At 64.9% G+C, this 22,497-nt stretch overlaps 1 protein-coding gene across 1 annotated transcript in view; it reads left to right on the plus strand.

Annotated features, from left to right (window-relative positions):
• LOC148659568 (protein tipD-like) overlaps positions 1–20,049 on the plus strand; it is a 46,853-nt gene extending 26,804 nt beyond the window's left edge. The window contains exons 10-11 of the mRNA XM_088637354.1: positions 19,392–19,484; positions 19,553–20,049. Coding sequence (XP_088493480.1) covers positions 19,392–19,484; positions 19,553–19,720 — 261 coding nt within the window. The 3' untranslated portion in view covers positions 19,721–20,049. The remainder of the gene's footprint in view (positions 1–19,391; positions 19,485–19,552) is intronic.
• The last annotated feature ends 2,448 nt before the right edge of the window (positions 20,050–22,497 follow it).

The raw sequence follows: 22,497 nt of genomic DNA on the forward strand, positions 1-22,497 counted from the left end.
TGTGTCTCCCGTCTCCTCTGTGTCTCTGTGTCTCTGTGTGATCGTGCGCCCTGCCCCGCCTGAGCCCCGTCTCCCGTCTCCCGTCTCCTCTGTGTCTCTGTGTGATCGTGCGCCCTGCCCCCCCTGTCTCCCGTCTCCCGTCTCCTCTGTGTCTCTGTGTCTCTGTGTGATCGTGCGCCCTGCCCCCCCTGAGCCCCGTCTCCCGTCTCCTCTGTGTCTCTGTGTCTCTGTGTGATCGTGCGCCCTGCCCCCCCTGTCTCCCGTCTCCCGTCTCCTCTGTGTCTCTGTGTCTCTGTGTGATCGTGCGCCCTGCCTGAGCCCCGTCTCCCGTCTCCTCTGTGTCTCTGTGTCTCTGTGTGATCGTGCGCCCTGCCCTGCCTGAGCCCCGTCTCCCGTCTCCTCTGTGTCTCTGTGTCTCTGTGTGATCGTGCGCCCTGCCCTGCCTGAGCCCCGTCTCCCGTCTCCTCTGTGTCTCCCGTCTCCTCTGTGTCTCTGTGTCTCTGTGTGATCGTGCGCCCTGCCCCGCCTGAGCCCCGTCTCCCGTCTCCTCTGTGTCTCTGTGTCTCTGTGTGATCGTGCGCCCTGCCCCCCCTGAGCCCCGTCTCCCGTCTCCTCTGTGTCTCCCGTCTCCTCTGTGTCTCTGTGTCTCTGTGTGATCGTGCGCCCTGCCCCGCCTGAGCCCCGTCTCCCGTCTCCTCTGTGTCTCTGTGTGATCGTGCGCCCTGCCCTGCCTGAGCCCCGTCTCCCGTCTCCTCTGTGTCTCCCGTCTCCTCTGTGTCTCTGTGTCTCTGTGTGATCGTGCGCCCTGCCCCCCCTGAGCCCCGTCTCCCGTCTCCTCTGTGTCTCTGTGTCTCTGTGTGATCGTGCGCCCTGCCCTGCCTGAGCCCCGTCTCCCGTCTCCTCTGTGTCTCTGTGTCTCTGTGTGATCGTGCGCCCTGCCCTGCCTGAGCCCCGTCTCCCGTCTCCTCTGTGTCTCTGTGTCTCTGTGTGATCGTGCGCCCTGCCCCCCCTGAGCCCCGTCTCCCGTCTCCTCTGTGTCTCCCGTCTCCTCTGTGTCTCTGTGTCTCTGTGTGATCGTGCGCCCTGCCCCCCCTGAGCCCCGTCTCCCGTCTCCTCTGTGTCTCTGTGTCTCTGTGTGATCGTGCGCCCTGCCCTGCCTGAGCCCCGTCTCCCGTCTCCTCTGTGTCTCCCGTCTCCTCTGTGTCTCTGTGTCTCTGTGTGATCGTGCGCCCTGCCCCGCCTGAGCCCCGTCTCCCGTCTCCTCTGTGTCTCCCGTCTCCTCTGTGTCTCTGTGTGATCCTGCGCCCTGCCCCCCCTGAGCCCCGTCTCCCGTCTCCTCTGTGTCTCTGCGTCTCTGTGTGATCGTGCGCCCTGCCCCCCCTGAGCCCCGTCTCCCGTCTCCTCTGTGTCTCTGTGTCTCTGTGTGATCGTGCGCCCTGCCCTGCCTGAGCCCCGTCTCCCGTCTCCTCTGTGTCTCTGTGTCTCTGTGTGATCGTGCGCCCTGCCCCCCCTGAGCCCCGTCTCCCGTCTCCTCTGTGTCTCTGTGTCTCTGTGTGATCGTGCGCCCTGCCCTGCCTGAGCCCCGTCTCCCGTCTCCCGTCTCCTCTGTGTCTCTGTGTCTCTGTGTGATCGTGCGCCCTGCCCCCCCTGTCTCCCGTCTCCCGTCTCCTCTGTGTCTCTGTGTCTCTGTGTGATCGTGCGCCCTGCCCCCCCTGAGCCCCGTCTCCCGTCTCCTCTGTGTCTCTGTGTCTCTGTGTGATCGTGCGCCCTGCCCCCCCTGAGCCCCGTCTCCCGTCTCCTCTGTGTCTCTGTGTCTCTGTGTGATCGTGCGCCCTGCCCCGCCTGAGCCCCGTCTCCCGTCTCCTCTGTGTCTCTGTGTGATCGTGCGCCCTGCCCCCCCTGAGCCCCGTCTCCCGTCTCCCGTCTCCTCTGTGTCTCTGTGTGATCGTGCGCCCTGCCCCGCCTGAGCCCCGTCTCCCGTCTCCTCTGTGTCTCCCGTCTCCTCTGTGTCTCTGTGTCTCTGTGTGATCGTGCGCCCTGCCCCCCCTGAGCCCCGTCTCCCGTCTCCTCTGTGTCTCTGTGTCTCTGTGTGATCGTGCGCCCTGCCCCCCCTGAGCCCCGTCTCCCGTCTCCTCTGTGTCTCTGTGTCTCTGTGTGATCGTGCGCCCTGCCCCCCCTGAGCCCCGTCTCCCGTCTCCTCTGTGTCTCTGTGTCTCTGTGTGATCCTGCGCCCTGCCCCCCCTGAGCCCCGTCTCCCGTCTCCTCTGTGTCTCTGCGTCTCTGTGTGATCGTGCGCCCTGCCCCCCCTGAGCCCCGTCTCCCGTCTCCTCTGTGTCTCCCGTCTCCTCTGTGTCTCTGTGTCTCTGTGTGATCGTGCGCCCTGCCCCGCCTGAGCCCCGTCTCCCGTCTCCTCTGTGTCTCTGTGTGATCGTGCGCCCTGCCCTGCCTGAGCCCCGTCTCCCGTCTCCTCTGTGTCTCCCGTCTCCTCTGTGTCTCTGTGTCTCTGTGTGATCGTGCGCCCTGCCCTGCCTGAGCCCCGTCTCCCGTCTCCTCTGTGTCTCTGTGTGATCGTGCGCCCTGCCCCGCCTGAGCCCCGTCTCCCGTCTCCTCTGTGTCTCCCGTCTCCTCTGTGTCTCTGTGTCTCTGTGTGATCGTGCGCCCTGCCCCGCCTGAGCCCCGTCTCCCGTCTCCTCTGTGTCTCTGTGTCTCTGTGTGATCGTGCGCCCTGCCCCCCCTGTCTCCCGTCTCCCGTCTCCTCTGTGTCTCTGTGTCTCTGTGTGATCGTGCGCCCTGCCCCCCCTGAGCCCCGTCTCCCGTCTCCTCTGTGTCTCTGTGTCTCTGTGTGATCGTGCGCCCTGCCCCCCCTGTCTCCCGTCTCCTCTGTGTCTCCCGTCTCCTCTGTGTCTCCCGTCTCCTCTGTGTCTCTGTGTGATCGTGCGCCCTGCCCCGCCTGAGCCCCGTCTCCCGTCTCCTCTGTGTCTCCCGTCTCCTCTGTGTCTCTGTGTCTCTGTGTGATCGTGCGCCCTGCCCCCCCTGAGCCCCGTCTCCCGTCTCCTCTGTGTCTCTGTGTCTCTGTGTGATCGTGCGCCCTGCCCCCCCTGAGCCCCGTCTCCCGTCTCCTCTGTGTCTCCCGTCTCCTCTGTGTCTCTGTGTCTCTGTGTGATCGTGCGCCCTGCCCCGCCTGAGCCCCGTCTCCCGTCTCCTCTGTGTCTCCCGTCTCCTCTGTGTCTCTGTGTCTCTGTGTGATCGTGCGCCCTGCCCCGCCTGAGCCCCGTCTCCCGTCTCCTCTGTGTCTCCCGTCTCCTCTGTGTCTCTGTGTCTCTGTGTGATCGTGCGCCCTGCCCCGCCTGAGCCCCTTCTCCCGTCTCCTCTGTGTCTCTGTGTGATCGTGCGCCCTGCCCCCCCTGAGCCCCGTCTCCCGTCTCCTCTGTGTCTCTGTGTCTCTGTGTGATCGTGCGCCCTGCCCCCCCTGAGCCCCGTCTCCCGTCTCCTCTGTGTCTCTGTGTCTCTGTGTGATCGTGCGCCCTGCCCCCCCTGAGCCCCGTCTCCCGTCTCCTCTGTGTCTCTGTGTCTCTGTGTGATCGTGCGCCCTGCCCCCCCTGAGCCCCGTCTCCCGTCTCCTCTGTGTCTCTGTGTCTCTGTGTGATCGTGCGCCCTGCCCCCCCTGAGCCCCGTCTCCCGTCTCCTCTGTGTCTCTGTGTCTCTGTGTGATCGTGCGCCCTGCCTGAGCCCCGTCTCCCGTCTCCTCTGTGTCTCTGTGTCTCTGTGTGATCGTGCGCCCTGCCTGAGCCCCGTCTCCCGTCTCCTCTGTGTCTCTGTGTCTCTGTGTGATCGTGCGCCCTGCCTGAGCCCCGTCTCCCGTCTCCTCTGTGTCTCTGTGTCTCTGTGTGATCGTGCGCCCTGCCCCCCCTGAGCCCCGTCTCCCGTCTCCTCTGTGTCTCTGTGTGATCGTGCGCCCTGCCCCGCCTGAGCCCCGTCTCCCGTCTCCTCTGTGTCTCTGTGTCTCTGTGTGATCGTGCGCCCTGCCCCCCCTGAGCCCCGTCTCCCGTCTCCTCTGTGTCTCTGTGTCTCTGTGTGATCGTGCGCCCTGCCCCCCCTGAGCCCCGTCTCCCGTCTCCTCTGTGTCTCTGTGTCTCTGTGTGATCGTGCGCCCCCCCTGAGCCCCGTCTCCCGTCTCCTCTGTGTCTCCCGTCTCCTCTGTGTCTCTGTGTGATCGTGCGCCCTGCCCCCCCTGAGCCCCGTCTCCCGTCTCCTCTGTGTCTCTGTGTCTCTGTGTGATCGTGCGCCCTGCCCCGCCTGAGCCCCGTCTCCCGTCTCCTCTGTGTCTCTGTGTGATCGTGCGCCCTGCCCTGCCTGAGCCCCGTCTCCCGTCTCCTCTGTGTCTCCCGTCTCCTCTGTGTCTCTGTGTCTCTGTGTGATCGTGCGCCCTGCCCTGCCTGAGCCCCGTCTCCCGTCTCCTCTGTGTCTCTGTGTGATCGTGCGCCCTGCCCCGCCTGAGCCCCGTCTCCCGTCTCCTCTGTGTCTCCCGTCTCCTCTGTGTCTCTGTGTCTCTGTGTGATCGTGCGCCCTGCCCCCCCTGAGCCCCGTCTCCCGTCTCCTCTGTGTCTCTGTGTCTCTGTGTGATCGTGCGCCCTGCCCCCCCTGAGCCCCGTCTCCCGTCTCCTCTGTGTCTCTGTGTCTCTGTGTGATCGTGCGCCCCCCCTGAGCCCCGTCTCCCGTCTCCTCTGTGTCTCTGTGTCTCTGTGTGATCGTGCGCCCTGCCCCCCCTGAGCCCCGTCTCCCGTCTCCTCTGTGTCTCTGTGTCTCTGTGTGATCGTGCGCCCTGCCCCGCCTGAGCCCCGTCTCCCGTCTCCTCTGTGTCTCTGTGTCTCTGTGTGATCGTGCGCCCTGCCCCCCCTGAGCCCCGTCTCCCGTCTCCTCTGTGTCTCCCGTCTCCTCTGTGTCTCTGTGTCTCTGTGTGATCGTGCGCCCTGCCTGAGCCCCGTCTCCCGTCTCCTCTGTGTCTCTGTGTCTCTGTGTGATCGTGCGCCCTGCCCCGCCTGAGCCCCGTCTCCCGTCTCCTCTGTGTCTCTGCGTCTCTGTGTGATCGTGCGCCCTGCCCCGCCTGAGCCCCGTCTCCCGTCTCCTCTGTGTCTCCCGTCTCCTCTGTGTCTCTGTGTCTCTGTGTGATCGTGCGCCCTGCCCCCCCGTCTCCCGTCTCCCGTCTCCTCTGTGTCTCTGTGTCTCTGTGTGATCGTGCGCCCTGCCCCCCCTGAGCCCCGTCTCCCGTCTCCTCTGTGTCTCTGTGTCTCTGTGTGATCGTGCGCCCTGCCCTGCCTGAGCCCCGTCTCCCGTCTCCTCTGTGTCTCCCGTCTCCTCTGTGTCTCTGTGTGATCGTGCGCCCTGCCCCCCCTGAGCCCCGTCTCCCGTCTCCCGTCTCCTCTGTGTCTCTGTGTGATCGTGCGCCCTGCCCCGCCTGAGCCCCGTCTCCCGTCTCCTCTGTGTCTCCCGTCTCCTCTGTGTCTCTGTGTCTCTGTGTGATCGTGCGCCCTGCCCCCCCTGAGCCCCGTCTCCCGTCTCCTCTGTGTCTCTGTGTCTCTGTGTGATCGTGCGCCCTGCCCCCCCTGAGCCCCGTCTCCCGTCTCCTCTGTGTCTCCCGTCTCCTCTGTGTCTCTGTGTCTCTGTGTGATCGTGCGCCCTGCCCCGCCTGAGCCCCGTCTCCCGTCTCCTCTGTGTCTCTGCGTCTCTGTGTGATCGTGCGCCCTGCCCCGCCTGAGCCCCGTCTCCCGTCTCCTCTGTGTCTCCCGTCTCCTCTGTGTCTCTGTGTCTCTGTGTGATCGTGCGCCCTGCCCCCCCTGAGCCCCGTCTCCCGTCTCCTCTGTGTCTCTGTGTCTCTGTGTGATCGTGCGCCCTGCCCCCCCTGAGCCCCGTCTCCCGTCTCCTCTGTGTCTCTGTGTGATCGTGCGCCCTGCCCCCCCTGAGCCCCGTCTCCCGTCTCCCGTCTCCTCTGTGTCTCTGTGTGATCGTGCGCCCTGCCCCGCCTGAGCCCCGTCTCCCGTCTCCTCTGTGTCTCCCGTCTCCTCTGTGTCTCTGTGTCTCTGTGTGATCGTGCGCCCTGCCCCCCCTGAGCCCCGTCTCCCGTCTCCTCTGTGTCTCTGTGTGATCGTGCGCCCTGCCCCCCCTGTCTCCCGTCTCCCGTCTCCTCTGTGTCTCTGTGTCTCTGTGTGATCGTGCGCCCTGCCCTGCCTGAGCCCCGTCTCCCGTCTCCTCTGTGTCTCTGTGTCTCTGTGTGATCGTGCGCCCTGCCCCCCCTGTCTCCCGTCTCCCGTCTCCTCTGTGTCTCTGTGTCTCTGTGTGATCGTGCGCCCTGCCCCCCCTGAGCCCCGTCTCCCGTCTCCTCTGTGTCTCTGTGTCTCTGTGTGATCGTGCGCCCTGCCCCCCCTGAGCCCCGTCTCCCGTCTCCTCTGTGTCTCTGTGTCTCTGTGTGATCGTGCGCCCCCCCTGAGCCCCGTCTCCCGTCTCCTCTGTGTCTCTGTGTGATCGTGCGCCCTGCCCCCCCTGTCTCCCGTCTCCCGTCTCCTCTGTGTCTCTGTGTCTCTGTGTGATCGTGCGCCCTGCCTGAGCCCCGTCTCCCGTCTCCTCTGTGTCTCTGTGTCTCTGTGTGATCGTGCGCCCTGCCCCCCCTGAGCCCCGTCTCCCGTCTCCTCTGTGTCTCTGTGTCTCTGTGTGATCGTGCGCCCTGCCTGAGCCCCGTCTCCCGTCTCCTCTGTGTCTCTGTGTCTCTGTGTGATCGTGCGCCCCCCCTGAGCCCCGTCTCCCGTCTCCTCTGTGTCTCCCGTCTCCTCTGTGTCTCTGTGTCTCTGTGTGATCGTGCGCCCTGCCCCCCCTGAGCCCCGTCTCCCGTCTCCTCTGTGTCTCTGTGTCTCTGTGTGATCGTGCGCCCTGCCCCGCCTGAGCCCCGTCTCCCGTCTCCTCTGTGTCTCTGTGTCTCTGTGTGATCGTGCGCCCCCCCTGTCTCCCGTCTCCCGTCTCCTCTGTGTCTCTGTGTCTCTGTGTGATCGTGCGCCCTGCCCCCCCTGAGCCCCGTCTCCCGTCTCCTCTGTGTCTCTGTGTCTCTGTGTGATCGTGCGCCCTGCCCCCCCTGAGCCCCGTCTCCCGTCTCCTCTGTGTCTCTGCGTCTCTGTGTGATCGTGCGCCCTGCCCCCCCTGAGCCCCGTCTCCCGTCTCCTCTGTGTCTCTGTGTCTCTGTGTGATCGTGCGCCCTGCCCCCCCTGAGCCCCGTCTCCCGTCTCCCGTCTCCTCTGTGTCTCTGTGTCTCTGTGTGATCGTGCGCCCTGCCCTGCCTGAGCCCCGTCTCCCGTCTCCTCTGTGTCTCTGCGTCTCTGTGTGATCGTGCGCCCTGCCCCCCCTGAGCCCCGTCTCCCGTCTCCTCTGTGTCTCTGTGTCTCTGTGTGATCGTGCGCCCTGCCCCCCCTGAGCCCCGTCTCCCGTCTCCTCTGTGTCTCTGTGTCTCTGTGTGATCGTGCGCCCTGCCCCCCCTGAGCCCCGTCTCCCGTCTCCTCTGTGTCTCTGTGTCTCTGTGTGATCGTGCGCCCTGCCCCCCCTGAGCCCCGTCTCCCGTCTCCTCTGTGTCTCTGTGTCTCTGTGTGATCGTGCGCCCTGCCTGAGCCCCGTCTCCCGTCTCCTCTGTGTCTCTGTGTCTCTGTGTGATCGTGCGCCCTGCCCCCCCTGAGCCCTGTCTCCCGTCTCCTCTGTGTCTCCCGTCTCCTCTGTGTCTCTGTGTCTCTGTGTGATCGTGCGCCCTGCCCCGCCTGAGCCCCGTCTCCCGTCTCCTCTGTGTCTCTGTGTCTCTGTGTGATCGTGCGCCCCGCCTGAGCCCCGTCTCCCGTCTCCTCTGTGTCTCTGTGTCTCTGTGTGATCGTGCGCCCTGCCCCCCCTGAGCCCCGTCTCCCGTCTCCTCTGTGTCTCCCGTCTCCTCTGTGTCTCTGTGTCTCTGTGTGATCGTGCGCCCTGCCCCCCCTGAGCCCCGTCTCCCGTCTCCTCTGTGTCTCTGTGTCTCTGTGTGATCGTGCGCCCTGCCCCCCCTGAGCCCCGTCTCCCGTCTCCTCTGTGTCTCTGTGTCTCTGTGTGATCGTGCGCCCTGCCCCGCCTGAGCCCCGTCTCCCGTCTCCTCTGTGTCTCTGTGTCTCTGTGTGATCGTGCGCCCTGCCCCCCCTGTCTCCCGTCTCCCGTCTCCTCTGTGTCTCTGTGTCTCTGTGTGATCGTGCGCCCTGCCCCCCCTGAGCCCCGTCTCCCGTCTCCTCTGTGTCTCCCGTCTCCTCTGTGTCTCTGTGTCTCTGTGTGATCGTGCGCCCTGCCCCCCCTGAGCCCCGTCTCCCGTCTCCTCTGTGTCTCTGTGTCTCTGTGTGATCGTGCGCCCTGCCCCCCCTGAGCCCCGTCTCCCGTCTCCTCTGTGTCTCCCGTCTCCTCTGTGTCTCTGTGTCTCTGTGTGATCGTGCGCCCTGCCCCCCCTGAGCCCCGTCTCCCGTCTCCTCTGTGTCTCTGTGTCTCTGTGTGATCGTGCGCCCTGCCCCCCCTGAGCCCCGTCTCCCGTCTCCTCTGTGTCTCTGTGTCTCTGTGTGATCGTGCGCCCTGCCCCGCCTGAGCCCCGTCTCCCGTCTCCTCTGTGTCTCTGTGTCTCTGTGTGATCGTGCGCCCTGCCCCCCCTGAGCCCCGTCTCCCGTCTCCTCTGTGTCTCCCGTCTCCTCTGTGTCTCTGTGTCTCTGTGTGATCGTGCGCCCTGCCCCCCCTGAGCCCCGTCTCCCGTCTCCTCTGTGTCTCTGTGTCTCTGTGTGATCGTGCGCCCTACCCCGCCTGAGCCCCGTCTCCCGTCTCCTCTGTGTCTCCCGTCTCCTCTGTGTCTCTGTGTCTCTGTGTGATCGTGCGCCCTGCCCCCCCTGAGCCCCGTCTCCCGTCTCCTCTGTGTCTCTGTGTCTCTGTGTGATCGTGCGCCCTGCCCCCCCTGAGCCCCGTCTCCCGTCTCCTCTGTGTCTCTGTGTCTCTGTGTGATCGTGCGCCCTGCCCCCCCTGAGCCCTGTCTCCCGTCTCCTCTGTGTCTCTGTGTCTCTGTGTGATCGTGCGCCCTGCCCCCCCTGAGCCCCGTCTCCCGTCTCCTCTGTGTCTCTGTGTCTCTGTGTGATCGTGCGCCCTGCCCCCCCTGAGCCCCGTCTCCCGTCTCCTCTGTGTCTCTGTGTCTCTGTGTGATCGTGCGCCCTGCCCCCCCTGAGCCCCGTCTCCCGTCTCCTCTGTGTCTCTGTGTCTCTGTGTGATCGTGCGCCCTGCCTGAGCCCCGTCTCCCGTCTCCTCTGTGTCTCTGTGTCTCTGTGTGATCGTGCGCCCTGCCCCCCCTGAGCCCCGTCTCCCGTCTCCTCTGTGTCTCTGTGTCTCTGTGTGATCGTGCGCCCCCCCTGAGCCCCGTCTCCCGTCTCCTCTGTGTCTCTGTGTCTCTGTGTGATCGTGCGCCCTGCCCCCCCTGAGCCCCGTCTCCCGTCTCCTCTGTGTCTCTGTGTCTCTGTGTGATCGTGCGCCCTGCCCCCCCTGAGCCCCGTCTCCCGTCTCCCGTCTCCTCTGTGTCTCTGTGTCTCTGTGTGATCGTGCGCCCTGCCCCCCCTGAGCCCCGTCTCCCGTCTCCTCTGTGTCTCCCGTCTCCTCTGTGTCTCTGTGTCTCTGTGTGATCGTGCGCCCTGCCCCGCCTGAGCCCCTTCTCCCGTCTCCTCTGTGTCTCTGTGTCTCTGTGTGATCGTGCGCCCCGCCTGAGCCCCGTCTCCCGTCTCCTCTGTGTCTCTGTGTCTCTGTGTGATCGTGCGCCCTGCCCCCCCTGAGCCCCGTCTCCCGTCTCCTCTGTGTCTCTGTGTCTCTGTGTGATCCTGCGCCCTGCCCCGCCTGAGCCCCGTCTCCCGTCTCCTCTGTGTCTCCCGTCTCCTCTGTGTCTCTGTGTCTCTGTGTGATCGTGCGCCCTGCCTGAGCCCCGTCTCCCGTCTCCTCTGTGTCTCTGTGTCTCTGTGTGATCGTGCGCCCTGCCCCGCCTGAGCCCCGTCTCCCGTCTCCTCTGTGTCTCTGTGTCTCTGTGTGATCGTGCGCCCTGCCCCCCCTGAGCCCCATCTCCCGTCTCCTCTGTGTCTCCCGTCTCCTCTGTGTCTCTGTGTCTCTGTGTGATCGTGCGCCCTGCCCCCCCTGAGCCCCGTCTCCCGTCTCCTCTGTGTCTCTGTGTCTCTGTGTGATCGTGCGCCCTGCCTGAGCCCCGTCTCCCGTCTCCTCTGTGTCTCTGTGTCTCTGTGTGATCGTGCGCCCTGCCCCCCCTGTCTCCCGTCTCCTCTGTGTCTCCCGTCTCCTCTGTGTCTCTGTGTCTCTGTGTGATCGTGCGCCCTGCCCCGCCTGAGCCCCGTCTCCCGTCTCCTCTGTGTCTCTGTGTCTCTGTGTGATCGTGCGCCCTGCCCCCCCTGAGCCCCGTCTCCCGTCTCCTCTGTGTCTCTGTGTCTCTGTGTGATCGTGCGCCCTGCCCCCCCTGAGCCCCGTCTCCCGTCTCCTCTGTGTCTCTGTGTCTCTGTGTGATCGTGCGCCCTGCCCCGCCTGAGCCCCGTCTCCCGTCTCCTCTGTGTCTCCCGTCTCCTCTGTGTCTCTGTGTCTCTGTGTGATCGTGCGCCCTGCCCCCCCTGAGCCCCGTCTCCCGTCTCCTCTGTGTCTCTGTGTCTCTGTGTGATCGTGCGCCCTGCCCCCCCTGAGCCCCGTCTCCCGTCTCCTCTGTGTCTCTGTGTCTCTGTGTGATCGTGCGCCCTGCCCCCCCTGAGCCCCGTCTCCCGTCTCCTCTGTGTCTCTGTGTCTCTGTGTGATCGTGCGCCCTGCCCCCCCTGAGCCCCGTCTCCCGTCTCCTCTGTGTCTCTGTGTGATCGTGCGCCCTGCCCCCCCTGAGCCCCGTCTCCCGTCTCCCGTCTCCTCTGTGTCTCCCGTCTCCTCTGTGTCTCTGTGTCTCTGTGTGATCGTGCGCCCTGCCCCCCCTGAGCCCCGTCTCCCGTCTCCTCTGTGTCTCTGTGTCTCTGTGTGATCGTGCGCCCTGCCTGAGCCCCGTCTCCCGTCTCCTCTGTGTCTCTGTGTCTCTGTGTGATCGTGCGCCCTGCCTGAGCCCCGTCTCCCGTCTCCTCTGTGTCTCTGTGTCTCTGTGTGATCGTGCGCCCCCCCTGAGCCCCGTCTCCCGTCTCCTCTGTGTCTCTGTGTGATCGTGCGCCCTGCCCCGCCTGAGCCCCGTCTCCCGTCTCCTCTGTGTCTCTGTGTCTCTGTGTGATCGTGCGCCCTGCCTGAGCCCCGTCTCCCGTCTCCTCTGTGTCTCTGTGTCTCTGTGTGATCGTGCGCCCTGCCCCCCCTGAGCCCCGTCTCCCGTCTCCTCTGTGTCTCTGTGTCTCTGTGTGATCGTGCGCCCTGCCCCCCCTGAGCCCCGTCTCCCGTCTCCTCTGTGTCTCTGTGTGATCGTGCGCCCTGCCCCCCCTGAGCCCCGTCTCCCGTCTCCTCTGTGTCTCTGTGTCTCTGTGTGATCGTGCGCCCTGCCCCCCCTGAGCCCCGTCTCCCGTCTCCTCTGTGTCTCTGTGTCTCTGTGTGATTGTGCGCCCTGCCCCCCCTGAGCCCCGTCTCCCGTCTCCTCTGTGTCTCTGTGTCTCTGTGTGATCGTGCGCCCTGCCCCCCCTGAGCCCCGTCTCCCGTCTCCTCTGTGTCTCTGTGTCTCTGTGTGATCGTGCGCCCTGCCCCCCCTGAGCCCCGTCTCCCGTCTCCTCTGTGTCTCTGTGTCTCTGTGTGATCGTGCGCCCTGCCCCCCCTGAGCCCCGTCTCCCGTCTCCTCTGTGTCTCTGTGTCTCTGTGTGATCGTGCGCCCTGCCCCGCCTGAGCCCCGTCTCCCGTCTCCTCTGTGTCTCCCGTCTCCTCTGTGTCTCTGTGTCTCTGTGTGATCGTGCGCCCCCCCTGAGCCCCGTCTCCCGTCTCCTCTGTGTCTCTGTGTCTCTGTGTGATCGTGCGCCCTGCCCCCCCTGAGCCCCGTCTCCCGTCTCCTCTGTGTCTCTGTGTCTCTGTGTGATCGTGCGCCCTGCCCTGCCTGAGCCCCGTCTCCCGTCTCCTCTGTGTCTCTGTGTCTCTGTGTGATCGTGCGCCCTGCCTGAGCCCCGTCTCCCGTCTCCTCTGTGTCTCCCGTCTCCTCTGTGTCTCTGTGTCTCTGTGTGATCGTGCGCCCTGCCCCGCCTGAGCCCCGTCTCCCGTCTCCTCTGTGTCTCTGTGTCTCTGTGTGATCGTGCGCCCTGCCTGAGCCCCGTCTCCCGTCTCCTCTGTGTCTCTGTGTCTCTGTGTGATCGTGCGCCCCGCCTGAGTCCCGTCTCCCGTCTCCTCTGTGTCTCTGTGTCTCTGTGTGATCGTGCGCCCCCCCTGAGCCCCGTCTCCCGTCTCCTCTGTGTCTCTGTGTCTCTGTGTGATTGTGCGCCCTGCCCCCCCTGAGTCCCGTCTCCCGTCTCCTCTGTGTCTCTGTGTCTCTGTGTGATCGTGCGCCCTGCCCCCCCTGAGCCCCGTCTCCCGTCTCCTCTGTGTCTCTGTGTCTCTGTGTGATCGTGCGCCCTGCCCCCCCTGTCTCCCGTCTCCCGTCTCCTCTGTGTCTCTGTGTCTCTGTGTGATCGTGCGCCCTGCCTGAGCCCCGTCTCCCGTCTCCTCTGTGTCTCTGTGTCTCTGTGTGATCGTGCGCCCTGCCCCCCCTGTCTCCCGTCTCCCGTCTCCTCTGTGTCTCTGTGTCTCTGTGTGATCGTGCGCCCTGCCTGAGCCCCGTCTCCCGTCTCCTCTGTGTCTCTGTGTCTCTGTGTGATCGTGCGCCCTGCCCCCCCTGAGCCCCGTCTCCCGTCTCCTCTGTGTCTCTGCGTCTCTGTGTGATCGTGCGCCCTGCCCTGCCTGAGCCCCGTCTCCCGTCTCCTCTGTGTCTCCCGTCTCCTCTGTGTCTCTGTGTCTCTGTGTGATCGTGCGCCCTGCCCCCCCTGAGCCCCGTCTCCCGTCTCCTCTGTGTCTCTGTGTCTCTGTGTGATCGTGCGCCCTGCCCCCCCTGAGCCCCGTCTCCCGTCTCCTCTGTGTCTCTGTGTGATCGTGCGCCCTGCCCCCCCTGAGCCCCGTCTCCCGTCTCCCGTCTCCTCTGTGTCTCTGTGTGATCGTGCGCCCTGCCCCGCCTGAGCCCCGTCTCCCGTCTCCTCTGTGTCTCCCGTCTCCTCTGTGTCTCTGTGTCTCTGTGTGATCGTGCGCCCTGCCCCCCCTGAGCCCCGTCTCCCGTCTCCTCTGTGTCTCTGTGTGATCGTGCGCCCTGCCCCCCCTGTCTCCCGTCTCCCGTCTCCTCTGTGTCTCTGTGTCTCTGTGTGATCGTGCGCCCTGCCCTGCCTGAGCCCCGTCTCCCGTCTCCTCTGTGTCTCTGTGTCTCTGTGTGATCGTGCGCCCTGCCCCCCCTGTCTCCCGTCTCCCGTCTCCTCTGTGTCTCTGTGTCTCTGTGTGATCGTGCGCCCTGCCCCCCCTGAGCCCCGTCTCCCGTCTCCTCTGTGTCTCTGTGTCTCTGTGTGATCGTGCGCCCTGCCCCCCCTGAGCCCCGTCTCCCGTCTCCTCTGTGTCTCTGTGTCTCTGTGTGATCGTGCGCCCCCCCTGAGCCCCGTCTCCCGTCTCCTCTGTGTCTCTGTGTGATCGTGCGCCCTGCCCCCCCTGTCTCCCGTCTCCCGTCTCCTCTGTGTCTCTGTGTCTCTGTGTGATCGTGCGCCCTGCCTGAGCCCCGTCTCCCGTCTCCTCTGTGTCTCTGTGTCTCTGTGTGATCGTGCGCCCTGCCCCCCCTGAGCCCCGTCTCCCGTCTCCTCTGTGTCTCTGTGTCTCTGTGTGATCGTGCGCCCTGCCTGAGCCCCGTCTCCCGTCTCCTCTGTGTCTCTGTGTCTCTGTGTGATCGTGCGCCCCCCCTGAGCCCCGTCTCCCGTCTCCTCTGTGTCTCCCGTCTCCTCTGTGTCTCTGTGTCTCTGTGTGATCGTGCGCCCTGCCCCCCCTGAGCCCCGTCTCCCGTCTCCTCTGTGTCTCTGTGTCTCTGTGTGATCGTGCGCCCTGCCCCGCCTGAGCCCCGTCTCCCGTCTCCTCTGTGTCTCTGTGTCTCTGTGTGATCGTGCGCCCCCCCTGTCTCCCGTCTCCCGTCTCCTCTGTGTCTCTGTGTCTCTGTGTGATCGTGCGCCCTGCCCCCCCTGAGCCCCGTCTCCCGTCTCCTCTGTGTCTCTGTGTCTCTGTGTGATCGTGCGCCCTGCCCCCCCTGAGCCCCGTCTCCCGTCTCCTCTGTGTCTCTGCGTCTCTGTGTGATCGTGCGCCCTGCCCCCCCTGAGCCCCGTCTCCCGTCTCCTCTGTGTCTCTGTGTCTCTGTGTGATCGTGCGCCCTGCCCCCCCTGAGCCCCGTCTCCCGTCTCCCGTCTCCTCTGTGTCTCTGTGTCTCTGTGTGATCGTGCGCCCTGCCCCCCCTGAGCCCCGTCTCCCGTCTCCTCTGTGTCTCTGTGTCTCTGTGTGATCGTGCGCCCTGCCCTGCCTGAGCCCCGTCTCCCGTCTCCTCTGTGTCTCTGTGTCTCTGTGTGATCGTGCGCCCTGCCCTGCCTGAGCCCCGTCTCCCGTCTCCTCTGTGTCTCTGTGTCTCTGTGTGATCGTGCGCCCTGCCCTGCCTGAGCCCCGTCTCCCGTCTCCTCTGTGTCTCTGTGTCTCTGTGTGATCGTGCGCCCTGCCCCCCCTGAGCCCCGTCTCCCGTCTCCTCTGTGTCTCTGTGTCTCTGTGTGATCGTGCGCCCTGCCCCCCCTGAGCCCCGTCTCCCGTCTCCTCTGTGTCTCTGTGTCTCTGTGTGATCGTGCGCCCTGCCCCCCCTGAGCCCCGTCTCCCGTCTCCTCTGTGTCTCTGTGTCTCTGTGTGATCGTGCGCCCTGCCTGAGCCCCGTCTCCCGTCTCCTCTGTGTCTCTGTGTCTCTGTGTGATCGTGCGCCCTGCCCCCCCTGAGCCCTGTCTCCCGTCTCCTCTGTGTCTCCCGTCTCCTCTGTGTCTCTGTGTCTCTGTGTGATCGTGCGCCCTGCCCCGCCTGAGCCCCGTCTCCCGTCTCCTCTGTGTCTCTGTGTCTCTGTGTGATCGTGCGCCCCGCCTGAGCCCCGTCTCCCGTCTCCTCTGTGTCTCTGTGTCTCTGTGTGATCGTGCGCCCTGCCCCCCCTGAGCCCCGTCTCCCGTCTCCTCTGTGTCTCCCGTCTCCTCTGTGTCTCTGTGTCTCTGTGTGATCGTGCGCCCTGCCCCCCCTGAGCCCCGTCTCCCGTCTCCTCTGTGTCTCTGTGTCTCTGTGTGATCGTGCGCCCTGCCCCCCCTGAGCCCCGTCTCCCGTCTCCTCTGTGTCTCTGTGTCTCTGTGTGATCGTGCGCCCTGCCCCGCCTGAGCCCCGTCTCCCGTCTCCTCTGTGTCTCTGTGTCTCTGTGTGATCGTGCGCCCTGCCCCCCCTGAGCCCCGTCTCCCGTCTCCTCTGTGTCTCCCGTCTCCTCTGTGTCTCTGTGTCTCTGTGTGATCGTGCGCCCTGCCCCCCCTGAGCCCCGTCTCCCGTCTCCTCTGTGTCTCTGTGTCTCTGTGTGATCGTGCGCCCTACCCCGCCTGAGCCCCGTCTCCCGTCTCCTCTGTGTCTCCCGTCTCCTCTGTGTCTCTGTGTCTCTGTGTGATCGTGCGCCCTGCCCCCCCTGAGCCCCGTCTCCCGTCTCCTCTGTGTCTCTGTGTCTCTGTGTGATCGTGCGCCCTGCCCCCCCTGAGCCCCGTCTCCCGTCTCCTCTGTGTCTCTGTGTCTCTGTGTGATCGTGCGCCCTGCCCCCCCTGAGCCCTGTCTCCCGTCTCCTCTGTGTCTCTGTGTCTCTGTGTGATCGTGCGCCCTGCCCCCCCTGAGCCCCGTCTCCCGTCTCCTCTGTGTCTCTGTGTCTCTGTGTGATCGTGCGCCCTGCCCCCCCTGAGCCCCGTCTCCCGTCTCCTCTGTGTCTCTGTGTCTCTGTGTGATCGTGCGCCCTGCCCCCCCTGAGCCCCGTCTCCCGTCTCCTCTGTGTCTCTGTGTCTCTGTGTGATCGTGCGCCCTGCCTGAGCCCCGTCTCCCGTCTCCTCTGTGTCTCTGTGTCTCTGTGTGATCGTGCGCCCTGCCCCCCCTGAGCCCCGTCTCCCGTCTCCTCTGTGTCTCTGTGTCTCTGTGTGATCGTGCGCCCCCCCTGAGCCCCGTCTCCCGTCTCCTCTGTGTCTCTGTGTCTCTGTGTGATCGTGCGCCCTGCCCCCCCTGAGCCCCGTCTCCCGTCTCCTCTGTGTCTCTGTGTCTCTGTGTGATCGTGCGCCCTGCCCCCCCTGAGCCCCGTCTCCCGTCTCCCGTCTCCTCTGTGTCTCTGTGTCTCTGTGTGATCGTGCGCCCTGCCCCCCCTGAGCCCCGTCTCCCGTCTCCTCTGTGTCTCCCGTCTCCTCTGTGTCTCTGTGTCTCTGTGTGATCGTGCGCCCTGCCCCGCCTGAGCCCCTTCTCCCGTCTCCTCTGTGTCTCTGTGTCTCTGTGTGATCGTGCGCCCCGCCTGAGCCCCGTCTCCCGTCTCCTCTGTGTCTCTGTGTCTCTGTGTGATCGTGCGCCCTGCCCCCCCTGAGCCCCGTCTCCCGTCTCCTCTGTGTCTCTGTGTCTCTGTGTGATCCTGCGCCCTGCCCCGCCTGAGCCCCGTCTCCCGTCTCCTCTGTGTCTCCTGTCTCCTCTGTGTCTCTGTGTCTCTGTGTGATCGTGCGCCCTGCCTGAGCCCCGTCTCCCGTCTCCTCTGTGTCTCTGTGTCTCTGTGTGATCGTGCGCCCTGCCCCGCCTGAGCCCCGTCTCCCGTCTCCTCTGTGTCTCTGTGTCTCTGTGTGATCGTGCGCCCTGCCCCCCCTGAGCCCCGTCTCCCGTCTCCTCTGTGTCTCCCGTCTCCTCTGTGTCTCTGTGTCTCTGTGTGATCGTGCGCCCTGCCCCCCCTGAGCCCCGTCTCCCGTCTCCTCTGTGTCTCTGTGTCTCTGTGTGATCGTGCGCCCTGCCTGAGCCCCGTCTCCCGTCTCCTCTGTGTCTCTGTGTCTCTGTGTGATCGTGCGCCCTGCCCCCCCTGTCTCCCGTCTCCTCTGTGTCTCCCGTCTCCTCTGTGTCTCTGTGTCTCTGTGTGATCGTGCGCCCTGCCCCCCCTGAGCCCCGTCTCCCGTCTCCTCTGTGTCTCTGTGTCTCTGTGTGATCGTGCGCCCCGCCTGAGCCCCGTCTCCCGTCTCCTCTGTGTCTCTGTGTCTCTGTGTGATCGTGCGCCCTGCCCCCCCTGAGCCCCGTCTCCCGTCTCCTCTGTGTCTCTGTGTCTCTGTGTGATCGTGCGCCCTGCCCCCCCTGAGCCCCGTCTCCCGTCTCCTCTGTGTCTCTGTGTCTCTGTGTGATCGTGCGCCCTGCCCCGCCTGAGCCCCGTCTCCCGTCTCCTCTGTGTCTCCCGTCTCCTCTGTGTCTCTGTGTCTCTGTGTGATCGTGCGCCCTGCCCCCCCTGAGCCCCGTCTCCCGTCTCCTCTGTGTCTCTGTGTCTCTGTGTGATCGTGCGCCCTGCCCCCCCTGAGCCCCGTCTCCCGTCTCCTCTGTGTCTCTGTGTCTCTGTGTGATCGTGCGCCCTGCCCCCCCTGAGCCCCGTCTCCCGTCTCCTCTGTGTCTCTGTGTCTCTGTGTGATCGTGCGCCCTGCCCCCCCTGAGCCCCGTCTCCCGTCTCCTCTGTGTCTCTGTGTCTCTGTGTGATCGTGCGCCCTGCCCCCCCTGAGCCCCGTCTCCCGTCTCCTCTGTGTCTCTGTGTCTCTGTGTGATCGTGCGCCCTGCCCCGCCTGAGCCCCGTCTCCCGTCTCCTCTGTGTCTCTGTGTCTCTGTGTGATCGTGCGCCCTGCCTGAGCCCCGTCTCCCGTCTCCTCTGTGTCTCTGTGTCTCTGTGTGATCGTGCGCCCTGCCCCCCCTGAGCCCCGTCTCCCGTCTCCTCTGTGTCTCTGTGTCTCTGTGTGATCGTGCGCCCTGCCCCCCCTGAGCCCCGTCTCCCGTCTCCTCTGTGTCTCTGTGTGATCGTGCGCCCTGCCCCCCCTGAGCCCCGTCTCCCGTCTCCTCTGTGTCTCTGTGTCTCTGTGTGATCGTGCGCCCCCCCTGAGCCCCGTCTCCCGTCTCCTCTGTGTCTCTGTGTCTCTGTGTGATCGTGCGCCCTGCCCCCCCTGAGCCCCGTCTCCCGTCTCCTCTGTGTCTCTGTGTCTCTGTGTGATCGTGCGCCCTGCCCCCCCTGAGCCCCGTCTCCCGTCTCCTCTGTGTCTCTGTGTCTCTGTGTGATCGTGCGCCCTGCCCCCCCTGAGCCCCGTCTCCCGTCTCCTCTGTGTCTCTGTGTCTCTGTGTGATCGTGCGCCCTGCCCCGCCTGAGCCCCGTCTCCCGTCTCCTCTGTGTCTCTGTGTCTCTGTGTGATCGTGCGCCCTGCCCCCCCTGAGCCCCGTCTCCCGTCTCCTCTGTGTCTCTGTGTCTCTGTGTGATCGTGCGCCCTGCCCCCCCTGAGCCCCGTCTCCCGTCTCCTCTGTGTCTCTGTGTCTCTGTGTGATCGTGCGCCCTGCCCCCCCTGAGCCCCGTCTCCCGTCTCCTCTGTGTCTCTGTGTCTCTGTGTGATCGTGCGCCCTGCCCCCCCTGAGCCCCGTCTCCCGTCTCCTCTGTGTCTCTGTGTCTCTGTGTGATCGTGCGCCCTGCCCCGCCTGAGCCCCGTCTCCCGTCTCCTCTGTGTCTCCCGTCTCCTCTGTGTCTCTGTGTCTCTGTGTGATCGTGCGCCCCCCCTGAGCCCCGTCTCCCGTCTCCTCTGTGTCTCTGTGTCTCTGTGTGATCGTGCGCCCTGCCCCCCCTGAGCCCCGTCTCCCGTCTCCTCTGTGTCTCTGTGTCTCTGTGTGATCGTGCGCCCTGCCCTGCCTGAGCCCCGTCTCCCGTCTCCTCTGTGTCTCTGTGTCTCTGTGTGATCGTGCGCCCTGCCCCCCCTGAGCCCCGTCTCCCGTCTCCTCTGTGTCTCTGTGTCTCTGTGTGATCGTGCGCCCTGCCCCCCCTGAGCCCCGTCTCCCGTCTCCTCTGTGTCTCTGTGTCTCTGTGTGATCGTGCGCCCTGCCCTGCCTGAGTCCCGTCTCCCGTCTCCTCTGTGTCTCTGTGTCTCTGTGTGATCGTGCGCCCTGCCCCCCCTGTCTCCCGTCTCCCGTCTCCTCTGTGTCTCTGTGTCTCTGTGTGATCGTGCGCCCTGCCCCCCCTGTCTCCCGTCTCCCGTCTCCTCTGTGTCTCTGTGTCTCTGTGTGATCGTGCGCCCTGCCCCGCCTGAGTCCCGTCTCCCGTCTCCTGTGCTCAGATCTACAGCTGCCACTGGCTGGGACAGGAGCGCGTCGTGGCGGGAGGCAGCCAGGCCAACCTGCTGCGTGTGATCGACAGGAGGACGCTCTCGGTCAGTATCGCGGGGGGGGGGCGGGGGGGGCTGGGCGCCCCTGTCTGACCCCTCCTCTCGCCCCTCAGACCGTCTCCAGGCTGGCCGGGCTCCCCTCGGCGGTCTTCAGCTCCTGCGTCTGCCCCGGGGGCCAGCGCGCCGGGCTCGTCGCCGCCTCCTCCGGCCGGGGGGTCTTCCTCCTGGACACGAGCCCCGGCCCCCCGCCCGCGGAGCCCCGCCCCACACCTGAGGCCTGACGGACAGCGGGAAGGACTGGCCCGCCTCTCCCACAATGCCCCGCTTCTCTCACGCACCGCTCTCCCACAATGCCCCGCTTCTCTCACGCACCGCTCTCCCACAATGCCCCGCTTCTCTCACGCACAGCTCTCCCACAATGCCCCGCTTCTCTCACGCACCGCTCTCCCACAGTGCACCGCTTCTCTCACGCACCGCTCTCCCACAGTGCACCGCTTCTCTCACGCACCGCTCTCCCACAATGCCCTGAATGACTTCACCTCCCATAATGATTTTCTGCACCTTCCCCAACGCACTAAATAGGAGAAAATAAAGATTTATTCAACCTAAAGCTGTTTGTGCAAATCACTTTCTGGGCCTGTGGGGTCAGTGTGACCCTGACTGTGTGTGAGAGTCAGTGTCTGGGCCTGTGGGGTCAGTGTGACCCTGACTGTGTGTGAGTCAGTGTCTGGGCCTGTGGGGTCAGTGTGACCCTGACTGTGTGTGAGAGTCAGTGTCTGGGCCTGTGGGGTCAGTGTGACCCTGACTGTGTGTGAGAGTCAGTGTCTGGGCCTGTGGGGGCAGTGTGACCCTGACTGTGTGTGAGAGTCAGTGTCTGGGCCTGTGGGGTCAGTGTGACCCTGACTGTGTGTGAGTCAGTGTCTGGGCCTGTGGGGTCAGTGTGACCCCGACTGTGTGTGAGAGTCAGTGTCCGGGCCTGTGGGGTCAGTGTGACCCTGACTGTGTGTGTGAGTCAGTGTCTGGGCCTGTGGGGTCAGTGTGACCCTGACTGTGTGTGAGAGTCAGTGTCTGGGCCTGTGGGGGCAGTGTGACCCTGACTGTGTGTGAGAGTCAGTGTCCGGGCCTGTGGGGGCAGTGTGACCCTGACTGTGTGTGAGAGTCAGTGTCCGGGCCTGTGGGGGTCAGTGTGACCCTGACTGTGTGTGAGAGTCAGTGTCCGGGCCTGTGGGGGTCAGTGTGACCCTGACTGTGTGTGAGAGTCAGTGTCTGGGCCTGTGGGGGCAGTGACCCTGACTGTGTGTGAGAGTCAGTGTCTGGGCCTGTGGGGTCAGTGTGACCCTGACTGTGTGTGAGAGTCAGTGTCTGGGCCTGTGGGGTCAGTGTGACCCTGACTGTGTGTGAGAGTCAGTGTCTGGGCCTGTGGGGTCAGTGTGACCGTGACTGTGTGTGAATCTGCTGTGTTCAGTGTTCAGTGCTGCACTCTCTCCCTGATCTCTGCTGTGTTCTCCTCTGACTCTCAGTCTGGCTGGGGTCTCAGTGTTCAGTGTTCAGTGTTCAGTGTTCTCTGCTCTCTCTCACTTACACAGTCCAGAAACATTTCCTGGCTGTTCCGTGATCCTCCCCCCTCTGTTCCTCTGGGCCTGCTGGTTTGGGGCTGTTGTCCCCCCACCCCCCCTCCCCCCGCTGATTGAACTCAGTCTGTTTCCCCTCCTGGGCCTCAGCCAGCCTGAGTTCAGGGAGAGGTTCTGAAAACACACAGCCTCTGACACTCCCACAGAGTGAACAGCACACCTGTCTGTCTCTCTGTCTGTGTCTGACAGCGGGCCTGTCTGTCTCTCTGTCTGTGGGGCTGGTGGTCCCCTGTGTCTGACAGTGGGCCTGTCTGTCTCTCTCTGTCTGTGGGCTGGTGGTGTGTCTGACAGTGGGCCTGTCTGTCTCTCTGTCTGTGTGCTGGTGGTCCCCTGTGTCTGACAGTGGGCCTGTCTGTCTCTCTGTCTGTGTGCTGGTGGTCCCCTGTGTCTGACAGTGGGCATGTCTGTCTCTCTGTCTGTGGGCTGGTGGTGTGTCTGACAGTGGGCCTGTCTGTCTCTCTCTGTCTGTGGGGCTGGTGGTCCCCTGTGTCTGACAGCGGGCCTGTCTGTCTCTCTGTTGTGGGCTGGTGGTCCCCTGTGTCTGACAGTGGGCCTGTCTGTCTCTCTGTCTGTGTGCTGGTGGTCCCCTGTGTCTGACAGTGGGCCTGTCTGTCTCTCTGTTGTGGGCTGGTGGTCCCCTGTGTCTGACAGTGGGCCTGTCTGTCTCTCTCTGTGGGCTGGTGGTGTGTCTGACAGAGAGCCTGTCTGTCTCTCTGTCTGTGTGCTGGTGGTCCCCTGTGTCTGACAGCGGGCCTGTCTGTCTCTCTGTTGTGGGCTGGTGGTCCCCTGTGTCTGACAGTGGGCCTGTCTGTCTCTCTGTCTGTGGGGCTGGTGGTCCCCTGTGTCTGACAGTGGGCCTGTCTGTCTCTCTGTCTGTGTGCTGGTGGTCCCCTGTGTCTGACATTGGGCCTGTCTGTCTCTCTGTTGTGGGCTGGTGGTGTGTCTGACAGTGGGCCTGTCTGTCTCTCTGTCTGTGTGCTGGTGGTCCCCTGTGTCTGACAGCCGGCCTGTCTGTCTCTCTGTCTGTGGGGCTGGTGGTCCCCTGTGTCTGACAGTGGGCCTGTCTGTCTCTCTGTCTGTGTGCTGGTGGTCCCCTGTGTCTGACAGTGGGCCTGTCTGTCTCTCTGTCTGTGGGGCTGGTGGTGTGTCTGACAGCGGGCCTGTCTGTCTCTCTGTCTGTGTGCTGGTGGTCCCCTGTGTCTGACAGTGGGCCTGTCTGTCTCTCTCTGTCTGTGGGGCTGGTGGTGTGTCTGACAGCGGGCCTGTCTGTCTCTCTGTCTGTGTGCTGGTGGTCCCCTGTGTCTGACAGTGGGCCTGTCTGTCTCTCTGTCTGTGGGCTGGTGGTCCCCTGTGTCTGACAGTGGGCCTGTCTGTCTCTCTCTGTCTGTGGGCTGGTGGTCCCCTGTGTCTGACAGTGGGCCTGTCTG

The sequence above is a fragment of the Lepisosteus platostomus genome, chromosome 6 (assembly GCF_059453375.1).
Source record: "Lepisosteus platostomus isolate fLepPlt1 chromosome 6, fLepPlt1.hap1, whole genome shotgun sequence".
Classification (NCBI taxonomy): domain Eukaryota; kingdom Metazoa; phylum Chordata; class Actinopteri; order Semionotiformes; family Lepisosteidae; genus Lepisosteus; species Lepisosteus platostomus.